Source organism: Diceros bicornis, chromosome 24 (assembly GCF_020826845.1).
Source record: "Diceros bicornis minor isolate mBicDic1 chromosome 24, mDicBic1.mat.cur, whole genome shotgun sequence".
NCBI lineage: Eukaryota > Metazoa > Chordata > Mammalia > Perissodactyla > Rhinocerotidae > Diceros > Diceros bicornis.
Window position 1 is genome coordinate 39,280,619 of NC_080763.1, and position 14,035 is coordinate 39,294,653.

Below are 14,035 nucleotides of genomic sequence, written 5' to 3' on the forward strand. Positions count from 1 at the left end.
TTAAAAGCAGAACAGTAGCCAGATTTAGCCTTGGGAACAAAAGCGTAGAGAGAACTATAATTTATCACTCCACCAAGTTTATTATTTTTTTAAATGATTTGATGAATTAAATGAGACCAGCAGCCTATGGCCATGACTGGTGAACAGAGAGGTCAGTTAAACGCTATCCCTCATCCCGACAGGTGCTCCTCCTGGTTCTCTCGTTTTGTGCATTGCATCGCTGTCCTCCAGTTTGCCCAGACTAGAAACCTCAGCTTCTTCTTTGGCCTTTTCCTCACTCCAAAGAGCACACTAGTCCTCAGACCTTCACAGGTTATCTCTGCAGGCAGCCTCCTGTCTCCCAGAAGCCTCCAAGGGAAGGGCACGGCAGAGGGGCTTAGGGTGAATCAGAGAGGCAGCAGAGGGGCGAGGACCCCAGGTGCGCTTTGAGAGCCTTGTTCTCCTCTGGAGCAGGGACCAGCTGCTCTCCTGCGTGTGCACCCACACTGTTGGGACCTCTGGCCCCGCTCACTCTTAACGTGTCTCGCCTTCCAAATCACAGCCGGGCAACTTCAGGGCCTGTCTTTTTCTATCCCTTAAGCGTTTTGACCGCTTCCCAAGTGATATTTTCTTGATGACTAGTGGCAAATAGAGTCACCATGCTACTAGATCCCATAGAGGAAGTTCTATTTCAAGAAAGTGAGGATTTAATTAAATAAATACCCATTTAATTTCCCATGCTTGGTAGCTTTCAAGAGACAATCAGTCATTTACTGTAAAGTGTGTGTTTCAGGCACTCAGGGGGCGCTTGTTAACCTCCAAATGCCACCAGCTCAGCAGGGTTTGGCTTCAGAAAGTCTTTTTTTTGATAACGGGTAACTCTGCAGCAGGGGCCCTCATCCTTTTGCTATGTTAAAGGGGTGTGGTGTGCCCTGTTTTCCCTCGCAGTTATCGAAGCTTGTGTGGGAGAGTGGAGAACAGTAGTAACCAGGCTTCTGTGTTTCTCCACACAGCTGATACCTATGTGGTTGCCAATGATTCAGTCAAATATCAAGGTAAGTCATCCCGTGGCGGACTGGACGGTTATTTCCCTCCAGACAATGTCGTGACATTCATAGGGCTCCTTGATGCTCCACTTACTGTGGAGAAACATGAATTCACCCTGCTCCTGGTCTCAGGGGGCTGATAATGCAGGAGACCATGTGGGCCAGGTAAGGGGCCTGTGGGCCCTGCTGACCGCAGGAGCCACGGTCCTACTGCTCACTGCTGCTGAGGAGGCAGGTGGAGGGGGAGGATCCCAGAGTCTGAGTGAGGCCCAGTTACTGACGAACACAGGCTGAAAAGCTACTCTACCTTTGGAGGAGACCCTGGGATCTGGTCCCAGGCATGTCCAAAGCTGTTTCTTGACCACTAAAATTGAGTTTTTTTGATGGGAAGAATTCCATTAAGAAAGGATAGCATTGAGTGAATGACAGAATTGAGCTAGAAGGGACCTGCCCCCGCTCATTTCACATATGGGGAATCAATCATAGGACCAGAAGGAAGACTTGGACAGGGCCCCACAGCCAGGAAAGAGAAGACCCTGACCAAGTCTATTTCCTACTGCCAGGCCCCACCTTGAGAGAAGTGTTGTTGTTGTAGGGCCAAACATACTCATGACTGGTCAATGTAGTTAACTGAGACTTGACGTTGTGATGGCAAAGCTAGCCACCTGCGCCATCCAAAACTGGGCCCTGTCTATGGCTCTGGGAGTATCAGGGGAGGAGGGGGAGAGGACAGAAGCCTTCTTGCTGGTTTCTTCTTAGAGTTGGGGAGGGATGCTAGTGGAAGGAAGGGGGGTGACCTCCAGGTACCCAGACACCAGGAGAGAAATGCCGCTGTCAACAGTGACCACCGGCTTGGAGTCTGATTGATGGCGTTGGTGCTGTTTGTGGCCACCGCTGGGCACGCTGAAAACCTCATCTCAGCACTGGTGTTTGTTGTGAAAAATGCTTGTACTTCCACCTTGATGCATTCCAAATTACTCCTCCCCCTGCTTTGCGGAAATCTGTGGCAATTTGACATTACACTGGGTTCTTAGAGGAGGCCAACAGAACTTGATGAAAAGCTAGGAAAAATAAGAAAAGCTTACAACCTGGCTTCTTCATGTGCATTAACATGAGAACAGAGAGGTTATAATTATGATTAAAATATAATGAGCACTTCCTATGGGCCAAGTTCTGTTCTAGACATGCTGTTACCTCATTGATCCTTACAAACCCCATGAAGCGAGTGTTACTGTCCCCACTTTGCCCATGAGAAAAATCCAAACAGACTGGAAGAGCTTATTCCCCGAGTTGTCCGCAGAGGAGCCAGGATTTGAACCCAGGGAGCCTGGCACCAGAGCCCAGACACTTAACCACTATGCTACATTTTGAACAGCTCCTGGGGGACACACATATGTGTCAGCCCATCAGCTGGTGTGTCAGCTTTAAGTTCCTGTTGCAGTGAATGAGTCAAGATGGGAATGGCATTATTGGGATGGATTTGGGCCAGCGTAACTCTAGAAACAAGGTACCAGCCCATGTTCCCCTCCCTGAGCACTGCCCAGTTTGAGAGTTGGCCTTCTTCAGGTCAGACAGCCCTTGGGCCACTTGTAAATTCTGCCTGCAGAAGAAGCCCGGGCTGGCCCTCCTTGGGTTGACTGTGACCATTAGGAGGAAAGAAACTAAATGAAATGTCTTGCCCTTTCTTAACAGCACTTATCTGCGGGACTCCAGCTTCGCCTCCAGGCCATTCAGAACAACGTGAACCACCACAGCCTAAGGACGCTGCCGGGCTCGGCCCAGAGCAGCGCCGGCCTGGCGGCCCTCCGCAAGTGGCTGCAGTGCACTCAGTTCAAAATGGCCCAGGTGGAGATCCAATCCTCAGAAGCAGCCTCTCAATTTTATCCTCTATGAGTGGACTCCTCGGCTCTCAGTGTCAACACTCTGGTTTAGCAATAATGGGTTTAAAAACAAAACAATTTGATCCAAGCAGGTTGGGGAACATATTGGTACTGTACATTCTCTTTCTAGTTTAGTAAAAGACGTGCAAAGGCCGGAGAGGGCCAAAAATGAAGCTTTCTTGCTACACATATTTCTGATGACTCCTTGGGCTATCTGATTAAGTGTTTCCTTACATTATTTTTTAAAAACCAAATCATTTTTCTTTAACTAACTTCTATTTTTTTTAAGAAAAAAAAAATAGACTGGTGGGTACTCACAGAAAAGTTGTACAAGTCCCCCTGTTGCTATTTTTGATGATAGAGAATAAATAGGGTTTTTGAAACCTTTGTAGTGTTTTTTCTTAAAATCCACTCTTGGCAATGCAATAAAAAACCCGTCACCATAAGCCAGTGACACTTGACTGAAGCTTTTTGTCATTATCCTGGGAAAAGTGGCAGCTTGCAAGGACCATTACAAAGTGCACTTAGAAATTAGGTGGTTAAACTGTGCCAATTGTTTTCTTTGTTTTATAATATCATTTTCCAGAACTGTCCAGTAAGTTTTATTATTTTTAAAACTAGTTTTTCAACTCATTAGTTCTAGGCTGTACTTTCTTGTAAGCTTTATGATAACCACTTTAGTTTTGTGAATAATAAATTTTATTCTTTTGTTAATACTTGTATACAATTCAATTTAAAACTGTAGATTGCATACTGGACCAGACGATTCCCCACGCTGGCACAGAGCACTGCACCTGGAGTTATGTTTCATAAAACTGAATTTTAATAGTGTAAGAGCACCAAGCCTTCTCAGCACTTATCCTTAGCATTGGACTGTGCATTCACAAATGATATTTCTTTTCTCTATCCCTGTAATGCACTGACTAAAAGAAGACTTAATATACATTTAAGCTGTATATTGACATGCTATTAAATGCATTTTTTATTATCTTTGTGAGCCTGGGGTTTTTTAAAATAAGTTTATAGAGCTAGAGTTTAGTTCCTGACAATCTTTTCTTCTAAATGTTTAAAACTTCTAACTTCTCTTAAAATTAAAATACAATGATTGATTGAAAAGCCTTCCTTTCAGATCATCTGGTGAGAGAAGTACACAGTTTATTTGAAGTCCTTCTCTAGGAAGGAGTTTGAGGGCACGAGACAATTCTTTTCCTTTTTTTTCAGTTGGTTATTAAGAGGCTTCTCTTTTCTTCTGGGAAGTCTGGTATCTTAATGCTTCTCAGGGGAAAACAAGTCCTCGACTGTCCAAGTGTTTCACATGAGTTCTAGAAAGACAGGGTGACAGATCTTCATTCCTATGAAAATGTGCAGGGAATCCATAGGACCCTATATTAAGAGTGTAGAAGTGATCATTCTTCATATTTTACTAACAAACTCTTCTGAAAGGCCTTCCCCCAGTCAGAACTCGCCTCTATCCCAATCATGGTTGGGTATACTTGTGTGAACATTTTGTCTTGTGTTGTAGACACGTATTTTAACCTCACCTGTAAACTGCGACAGCTTTGAGGGTATGTTTTGTCTCTGTAACCCCAAGGTTTGGCATGTAGCATGTGTTTAATTAATGCCTGTGGAACTGAATGGATTTGGTTAAGTGACAGGTCTTTCTTGAGCTACCCAGTGGGCTCAGCAAGGGCTGGATTGTGACATTCTCTTTTTGAGCAGGGATTCCTAGAGGGGGTTATAGACACAGGCTGGAGGAGGAGGTCCTGGTTCCTTTCCCTGTGAGGGATTTAACTGACTTCCCATCTGGGCTCAGCTGTAGACCCAGGTCTTTGCTAGTCCCAAGCCCACCCTGCTGCAGGCAGCCAGGATCTTGGTGGCCCCATCCTACCAGCAGACAAGGTCCAGAGTTATCCACAGCTTCTTCTCCAACTCCATCTTCTTTACCCAGTTCTTTGGATGGACTCCTGCCTCAATTTCCCTTTGTATTTGCATCCCCCCAAGAGCTAGAGAAGAGCCCTTAATTCAGCCCTCTTGCCTGGGCCCCGTCTAATGCTTCCTGCTGTAGGGACCTATTTTCTTTACCCCAGTCACAACCTGGGATCTTGGTCCCACCCAGGCAGGTCTCCCTCTTTGCCCCTGAGAACTGTGATTTGTTTTCTTGCCAGCTTGACCCGAATACCGTCCCTGCCAGGACCCTGCCACTTCGCTGGCTGATAGAGACCAGGAAGCTTCTCTGGCTCGCACTCCCCCCCAACCCCCACTGCGTTTCCCCGTGTCCTCATCTTCTTCTGTTATGTCGTCATGTCAGCCTCTCCAGCAAGTGGGGCTCAGGCACTTAGCAAAAAACATTCAGGAAAAGAGACAGATGGAAGTTTAGCAGGATTGGCCCTAACAAGTAGGAGGAGAAGCTGTTCACCTAGGTCAGGGGGCGGCCAGCTGCAACTGCTGCCTGTGTTTGTAAAACTTTTATCAGAATGGAACCACCCGGTCATTTACATATTTTCTATGGCTGTGTTTGTGCTACAAGGGCAGAGTTGAAGAGTTGTGACAGAAACTATATGGCCCTGAAAGCCTAAAATATTTACCGTCTGGCCCTTTGCAGAAAAAGTCTGCTGACCCTAGCCTAGCTGAAGGCCACTGAGGAGCGCTGCATGGAACCCTTGCATGGATATATTTTTCCTACCACCTCAGGGTTTTTGAAATTTCATTATTAGTGTTTCCTCACCTGTAAAATGGGGACAATGACACCTTCTACCTCATAGGGTTGTTGAGATGATAAAAGAGAGAACACAAGGAAAGAGCTTAGAGCAATGCCTGACACACAGTAAGCACTCAATAAAAGTTATCAGTTATTATTTTTATTCTCATGTTAAAGCCTAGACAAGTAAAGCCACTTGCCCAAGGTCACATGGCTAGTAAGAGGTAAGAACTTACTGGAATTAAGAGTTGGAACTTGGCCTCAGCCTGTCTGACCCCAAGGACTGTGCTCAACTACTGCCCATACTGATTCCTGCTACACCATGCACCAGCTCCAGGTGACAGCAGCAGAGGGCAGAGATTCCAACAAATTTTACCTGTACATATTTGGCCAGCACTAATTATCGGCTTAGAGAAGGGCCAAGGAATAGACTCAGTTTTCCTTCCCTCACGAATCCTACTGGTTTCAGAGTGTGAACAGAACATTCTGAGATTCCCAAGGGTGGAATGAACCCAAATCTGCAAATGCATAGATTCCATGATTGTTTACAATGGGCATGCCTCTTACTAGTTGAATGACCTTGGACAAGGTATTAAACTCTCTGGACCTCTATTTTTCCTTATCTGTGAAATGGAGCTGACCCATCTCCCTGGGGGTGATGGAAAGCTCCAACTGGTGGAGGACTGTGATGGTGCTTGGGAGACTGTCCCAGAATCTGAACCTCCAGGAAGACTGGTGCCACCTTATGAAGATCACGTGAGGGGACAGCTCACAGCTGCGGGCTCGTTTGGTTTTTCCTTCAACCAGTCCCTCAGAAGCAAGACCTATAAGATCCATGGAACAGACTCAGTTTTCCTCTCCGAAATGTAGTCATTAGCTAAAGGTGTCCAGTCTCCGTGTTGTATACTCTCTTGGCAAGTTTGTGATTCTGTCTGACATCAGGATGTTTTCAGCAAATCTCTTCCCTAAGGGTCTCATCTGAGGCCAAGTGGTTGCAGCAACTCCATCTCCATCTCTAAGCTACAACAGGCCAAATAATATTGGATTGGATCAGAGAAGGCGGGTTATCCACCAAGACTCTCTTGTGAGCTGGCATTGAAGGGCCTCTGGCATTAATTGGACAATGCAGATCATTTAATATCTCTTTAATGGAATTAATTTACAAATATGTATATTGGGCAAATTGGATTTTGACAGTAATGGTCTTAAGAAGAGTGAAGGGAGTGGTTGGAACTCAATGGAATAGTACCAAACCATGTTTTTATGAAAATTGAACCCTTTGGGAGGTGGCTGAAGTGTTATTGGTAGGAGGCTGGCCAGTTCCTTCCACTGACGGGAGCAGCAAGCAGTGAGCCTCTCGTGAAGGGGGTTCAAGAGAAACCACAAGAGCCACGTTTTACTGAGCATCTACTAGGTACTAAGCACTTTGTATATATTATCTTTTCTCCTCTTAGCCCCCTTCCCCGCATGAGATAGGTGTTATTATTATTCTCATTTTGCAGGTGAGGCAACTGAGGCCCAGGGGTTAAATGACTTATCTAAGGTCATGCAGCTGGTGGAGGTAGCATTAGGACCAGAAGGCCATCTGACTCCAAGACAGAGCCTCACTTGGTACACATTAATTTCTCTTCCCTTTTTTTTTGGTTCTGGGCTCTTTTGGCTAAAATGTGCCAGGAGCATGGGATAGAGAAATCTGAGGGCTTTTTTTAAGGCAGCTCAATCTTGCTGGCATCTCTCTTTGTTGATCATCTATCATAAATTTCCATCAAGCCAGCATCACTTCATCTGACAAAGACATTTTCTCCTTTGCTTTGGTCATTCATTTATTCGAAAAAAATTATAGCTCACAAATTAAATCACATTTAGTTTCCCACTTAATATAATGGTTTTATGGCAAAGAATAAAATTTTATGAATTTAAGATTGTGATGATGAAATCTATTAGATTGGGGAGCTACTGAGAGTTCACTCAGCCCTGCAGAGACTTGCCCCTAATTAATGACAGTCATCACTACCGTATATGAGGGCTTACTGCATGTCAGGCACTTTAGAGACAGTAATCTCAATCTTCACAACAATGATGTGAGATAGGCACCTCTGTTAACCCCATATTACACTTAACCCTGTATTACAGATGACAAAACTGAGGCACAGAGAGACTAATTATTTGCAGGAGTCACTCAGTAAGCAGTAGAGCAAAATTTGAATCTAGATAGATCTGCCTCCAAAGCCCTTGTTCTTTCTAATACATAATTCTGGTAGTTAAACGATAGTTATGAGTCCTTGGCTACTCCCCTGACCAACAAGGGAACCTAGCATCGTGTGGACCAGAAGTCACCAGCTGGCAGCCCGCTGGCTGAACTTGGCTCACAGCATATTTTGTATGATGAGTTTGAACTTTTAATTTCTCCTTTTGGTTTGAATACCTTTGATGGAGCATGCAGGATCCAGTTTCGTACCGTTCCCACTACTGACCTCTGCCCCTCAAGCAGGAAGACCCCAACAGCCTCTTGGCAGAAATCCTGCTACCTCTGAGTTGGTTTACAAGGCCCTGCATGCTTCACTCATTTACCTGCCCCCGTCCTGCAGGCCTGTGAGTTTGCCACCCAGTTTAGACTGACCCTCTCGTTTTATGGGCCCAGGAGGGCATGGGATTTACCAGCATCATCAGCAAGCCAGTGGCAAAGCAGGACTGGGGCCGTGCTCTCAGCCCACAGTGGCCCTCCTCTCCCTGGCATCACTCCCTGTCTCCACCTGCATGGCCACGGGCTGGGGCCCTGCCCCACCACACCTGCTCATCATTTTGACCTCATTTCAGGTCAGGGCTGGTCCCTCCACCCTCACCATCCTGGTTTCTTCCAGCCCAGGGAAGCTGCGGCCAGGGGTTGGCAGAAGGTGAGCCCCTGGCACCAGCTCTTCCCTGCAGGATGCACAGGACATTGGCGGAAGCCACCTATTTGGTTGAACAAGGAGCTGGCTTTTTAATTATGCAGCCCAGACAGGGCCCCGCCCGCAGGCTGCTGGAGAGGGGAGCCTCCCGGGGCTGCCGGGCAGACGCCCTGATTTCCGCTCCTTCAAGTGGCCACTTGGAAAAGAAAGGAACCAGCAAGTAATCAAGCGTGAAGGAGAGACACACTCCAGGTGAGGACAATCACGATGCCCAGCTAGGGGTGCAGAGGGGGGCATCAGGCCAGTTCCAGACAGCAGGGTGTGCCCAGGGCCTTCATCTTGGAGTGCTCAACGCGGGGCTATGGGCTGGGGGAGTCAGAAGGCGGGAAACACAGGACACAGGCTCCATAGCCAGGTGTGTTCAGGACTTGCCCACCGACCTGCTCTCTGACCGCGGGCAAGTCATTGAATCTCGCTGAGGCTCAATTTCATCACCTGCAAACTGGGGGTGGTAATTCCTCTCCCGGCATTTTTGTAAAGAGTAAACAAAATGATGCCTGTCAGGTACTTAGCGCAGAGAGGGAAACACAAACAAGAATAGTAGCTAACCTCCAAGGAGCACTCACTATTCCTAGGTATGCCAGGCTCTGTGCTAAGCACCTGACACTCATCTAGCCATTTATTCTTCACACCAGCCATGTGACAGCTGGTGTTTTGCTGCAATAAAATCACAGCTTGCAATGGAGTTTGGCTCCAATTCTTTCGAGTGTGGCGTTCCTACGCTGCTCTGCCTCTTGTGGTGACTCAAGGCTCCCCCCACGTTTCTCTGTTTGGATGAGCAACTGGGAAATCCTCCTCCATATGGTGCATTCTGTCATCATTTGGACTTCACACGGTGCAAACACATCCTTGTGTGTAATGGGGATAATATCTTGAAAATAATAAATGGATATGTTCTTTATTCTTCTCCAGGAAATGACGTTCCCCAGCCTAGCTCCGAGGACGGCATGGGGCAGGAGGAGGTTCAGATGTAAGGAAAGTTCTGGTCAGACAGGATAAGGGAGCAGAGAGCCCACCTCTTCTGGACCCTAGTGGATTCTTGGCAAAAGGAAAAGGGAGAGAAATATAGGGCAGTGCTGAGAGGCCAGGTGGGCATCTCTGCACTTTCCCTCTTAGGGGTGAGGATGTTATAGAAATGCCCAGATGGAAATGCACCAGGGAGCTCCACAACATAGTGACACCGAAACCCCCAGAGAAGTGCCTGCAGCCCTGGGCAGCCTTGGCAGGGGAGGTGGCTGCAAACAGGAGCCTGCACCCTGGTTCTGGCAGCCCTCTTCTGGCCTGCATGAGTGTGCAGATTCCGGAGTCCCCATGGCTGGTGCTGAGAGAGCAAGAAGATGGGCATAGCCTGTGGTCAGGAGAAAGAGACTGCTATGGCCTGCACATTTGCAATGGTCACCCTCAGAAACTAGAAGAGCCCAGGCACAGCCCAGCGGTCACCTGTCCAGGAAGCAGCTCTGGCTGGCCTCGAGACCTGCCAGGACCCTGACGACAGCACATGGTCTGAGCCCTGCTCCCACTGCACCAGAGACCACAGACACCTGCTCAGGGGCAGGCCTAGATGCCTCCTAGAGGGGAGCAGGCCTGGGAAGATGGCTCAAAGACCAGGCATCTATCCAAAAGAGAGCGAGTCATCCAAAAGAGACGAGTTGAACTAGAAGAGGTCCAAATACCATCAATTTGCAAATTCAGGTTTTTCTAACCCCCTCACCTCCCTAAGCCAATGAGGTGGGGACTCTGAACAGTTATGTGAAATAAAATGCTATATTCTTTTCTTTATGCTGTGTGTACAGTGTTAAATTTATAACCCACAATTCATTAATCAGTTAATTAATTCTACAAATATTTCTGTGCCAGGCACGTTTGGGGGACTGGAGATTTGGCAATGAATAAGACCAAAGCCAGGACGGCCCCCTGTTCTCGTGCACCTGACATTCTAATGGGAAGAGAAAGACAGGAAATGTAGACACATACCAACAGGGGTCTTGGGTGGCGAGAAGGGCCGTGTTGAAAATAAACGAAGGCCACAGCATGGAGAATGACACGCAGTGGTCGAAGAAAACCACAACTAGGGGAAGTGTGACTGCAAGGCCCTAAAATGGGAAGGGGCTGGCACGTGTGAGGAGCAGCAGGAGGGCCAACGTGCAGGACTGGAGAAGGGGCGACAGGGGACGGGGGGAGGGAGAAGCAGGTGTCAGATCAGGAAGGGCCTGTGAGCCCGGGTAAGCAGTGTGGCTTTTTAAGTGTGAAAAAAGTCGTGGTCAGGTGTTTAATTCGTGTATGGTCTGACTTATGTTTTGTAAAGATCCCTCGGCTTTTGTGGGAATGGATGGTGGGGATAGCGGAGGTGGAAGCAGAGAGCCGAGGCAGGGACTCACGTTGTAGTCCAGGCTGGAAGGGATGGGAGCCTGACGGGACTGGGGTGGTGGGAGCCGAGTTAAGCAGACGGATTTCAGTGTTTTTGAGATTGAGTTGATGGGACTTGCTGAGGTATTGGCCACCTGTCCAAGGCAAAGGGGAATAAAGGATGACTGTTAGGTTTTGGGCTGAGAAACGTGGTGGTCGCTGAGGCCTTGTGTGGAGATGAGGAAGATGGGATGACGAGAGGTCGTGGAGGGAGAGCCAAGAGTCCTGTTGGGCCGTGATGAGATGCCTACTTACAGGATGTGTGCAGTTGGATAGACCCAAGTCTGGAGATGAGTGGGGAAGTTGGGCCTGGAGGTACAAGCTTGGGAGTCATGCGAGTTTGTTGGGATTTAAAGCCTCAGGACTGGATGAGCTTGCTGGAGAAGTGTGAGTAGACAGAGAAGAGAGGTTGCTCAAGGCCGGCCTGGGGCACGACCATGGAGGGGCCTAGCAGAGAGGAGGCTAGCCTGCAATGGCCCCATCCGGCTTATTTTCTCGTCACCTGCAATGAAAAAAATAGCGCTATTAGTCAACAACGGACGGTGAACACAAACGTGGGCACTGAAATCTCAGTGTGTTTTCCCATGATCAGACATGCTTATTACACCTTTTCTATTTTTTGAGTTTGACATAAAAATGAAGGAGACAATTAAGTTATCATAGAGAACATAAGGACCCCTGAGAATATGTCCCATTTGAAAGATCTTTCTCAGCCCTGCTCTTTGAGGACAGGTTCAGAAAGGCCTCACTGATGACGGTCTACGTGGTTGGCTATGTTGTCATCACCCTCTGGACCCGTCCGTGCTCCTGGGTGGGGATTGGATGTCCTTGGGCTGGGCTCACTTCAGGGGTGCGGTCCCACATAGGCAGAATATCCCACCGCAAGCCTACCATAAGAATGCCTCTTCTTGCTTGGGGCAGGGCATTGCACCTAGGAATTCCTTTTCAAAGTAGCCTTATCTCTGTGTGTCAGCAAGTTTGGAAAGGAGGACGTTTTTTAAAAATTAAGAGGTGCGAGGTGGGGACGTGAGGAGCAGCATTCAAAAGTTCCCAGGGGTTTCTACTTCTAATGGTGGAGACACCAGGTCACCTCAGGGCAGAATTCCTGAGTGCCCCTCTTAGCTCTGAGTCAGGTAGGTACCCATTGCTTTAGGGGGAAGGTGGGAGAGGTTTTTGTGTTTGCCTTGGCAAAGAAAGGTGGATGCTTTTGCTCAGCAAGCTGCTGGGAGAAGAGAGATTAAGCCTGGACCCCATCACTTTTGGGGTTCACCAATAGAGGAACCTCTCCGTTGGCCTGAGATGGCCCTTGGCTGAGGTTAGCTGACGAGAAAAGACACCCATGCCCCCAAAGAAACTTGCTGGAAGGAACAGGGGTGTGGCATGGGGGCAGGGGCACAGTCCTGAGGCCAAGGACTTGTGTCAAGGGAATGACTCTGAATGACCGACCGTTGTAGCCAAGGCAGTGGTGACAATGCCCAACAGGGCACTGGAATGATGAGAGGCCAGTGCAACCATGGGGGTGCAGAATTCTGCTTCCTGTCCCCACCCCTGAGAAGCCATCCCCGGAAGAACATCTTGACACCATAAGGCCACCCACAGATAGACATCCTAGCACGAGGCCCATAGTCAGGCTCTTGGGCCCCGAGAGTACCTCAGGGCACCATGCCCAACAGCGAGCACTGGACCGGACCTGGCAGGGAGCAGGCTGTGTGCCTCAGGCCAAGGAGGGGTGAGAGGCCCAGGGCTGCCATTCACATGCCTTGTTCTGGGGCAGCCCCGCAGGCCCCTCTGTTTTCAGGGAGTCCTTACTGCCCCCCTGGGGCCTGGTGACGGCTCCTTGCCTTTGGTGGAGGGGCTCACCAAATCAGTGGCCAGCATGGCTGGAGTGAGGCCTCCTTGAAGAGTGAGAGAGGAGGGGCCATCTGTGTCTCAGGTCCATCTCTGGTTTCATCCCTTGGGCTGAGGGAATCCTCAGAGCACAGGAGCCAGTATTGAACGAGAGGTCGATTTTCCTCCTTAGCCCCCTGCACAAAACCCTTGTAAAGTCACCCCACACGCAAATGTCTCAGAGGACTTGGAGAGTCTTCTGTGGAGACTCAGGAAGCAGGGGCTGAGTGTCGTGTGATGGCCAGCCCGGGGTGGAGCGGGGACAACCCTGAGGGATCTGAAGTCCAGAGCCAGATGTAAGCTCCCAAGGGATGCACAGAGATGACGGGAGGACTTCGGGCTCCTGCAGGCTGGGAATGAGGACCCAGCTGCTCTGACCTCTATCTGGTGATGCTGGGGTCATTCCAGTCCCTTCCGTGTGCACATCCTGGGGAGGTAGCTGGCCAGGGACTATTACTCCCATCTTACAGATGAGAAAACTGAGACTCTAAGAGGCGAAGGGACTTGCCAGAAGTCACATATTAATTGATTCATGTTAGATCCCTGACTCCAGCTTCCACAGGCTGGAAGAGCTGAGCGTCCTGTTTGCTCCCTGTGGGCTGGGAAGATAATTAGGTATAAATCTAGCCGGGATGGACCGTCTGAAATCTGAGGGTTGGAAGGGCCTAGAACTTGTAGCCACACAGAACTAGGTCTGAATTTCAGCTCTGCCACTTATGGCTTTTTTGACCATCCAGGGAAGGCAGAAGTCACCTCGGCTTTGTGCATGTGTGGGCTTTTGTTCCATGTGTCCAAGGAGGAGGCAGCCTCTGAGAGGGACTTGTGTAGAAGATAAGATGTGGCCATGCAGAAATAGGAGGGAGAGCCAGGCGAGGACAGTGAAGCCAAGCAAAGGGGTGGGGTGAGGGGAGCCTGAGGCTTGAAGGTAGTCTAGTTTGCTGACGGTGGAGTGCATGTGGGGTTGGAGCACCAAGCAGATTTGAGCCAAGACGGAACCCACCAGATCTGAGGGTGAGGAGGAGCTGGGAGCTCTGAGGTTTCCAGCTGGGACCTTGAGGGTCCGGGAAGCCGAGCCCCAGGTTCAGTGTGATGCCTGGCATGTAGCGGATCCTCTGCAAGTATCTGGGGCATGGATGGATGTATGAATGATTTAGAGCTGAAGCCAGGAGCATGAGGATGCATGGTCAGGAT

General features: G+C 48.8%; 1 protein-coding gene across 5 annotated transcripts in view; it reads left to right on the forward strand.

Annotated features, from left to right (window-relative positions):
* The window catches only part of UNC79 (unc-79 homolog, NALCN channel complex subunit), a 225,517-nt gene extending 221,944 nt beyond the window's left edge, over positions 1–3,573 (forward strand). For all 5 annotated transcript variants that reach the window (XM_058567601.1, XM_058567600.1, XM_058567603.1 and 2 more), the window contains 2 exons: positions 993–1,034; positions 2,718–3,573. In XM_058567601.1, coding sequence (XP_058423584.1) covers positions 993–1,034; positions 2,718–2,918 — 243 coding nt within the window. In that variant the 3' untranslated portion in view covers positions 2,919–3,573. The remainder of the gene's footprint in view (positions 1–992; positions 1,035–2,717) is intronic.
* Positions 3,574–14,035: the final 10,462 nt, after the last annotated feature.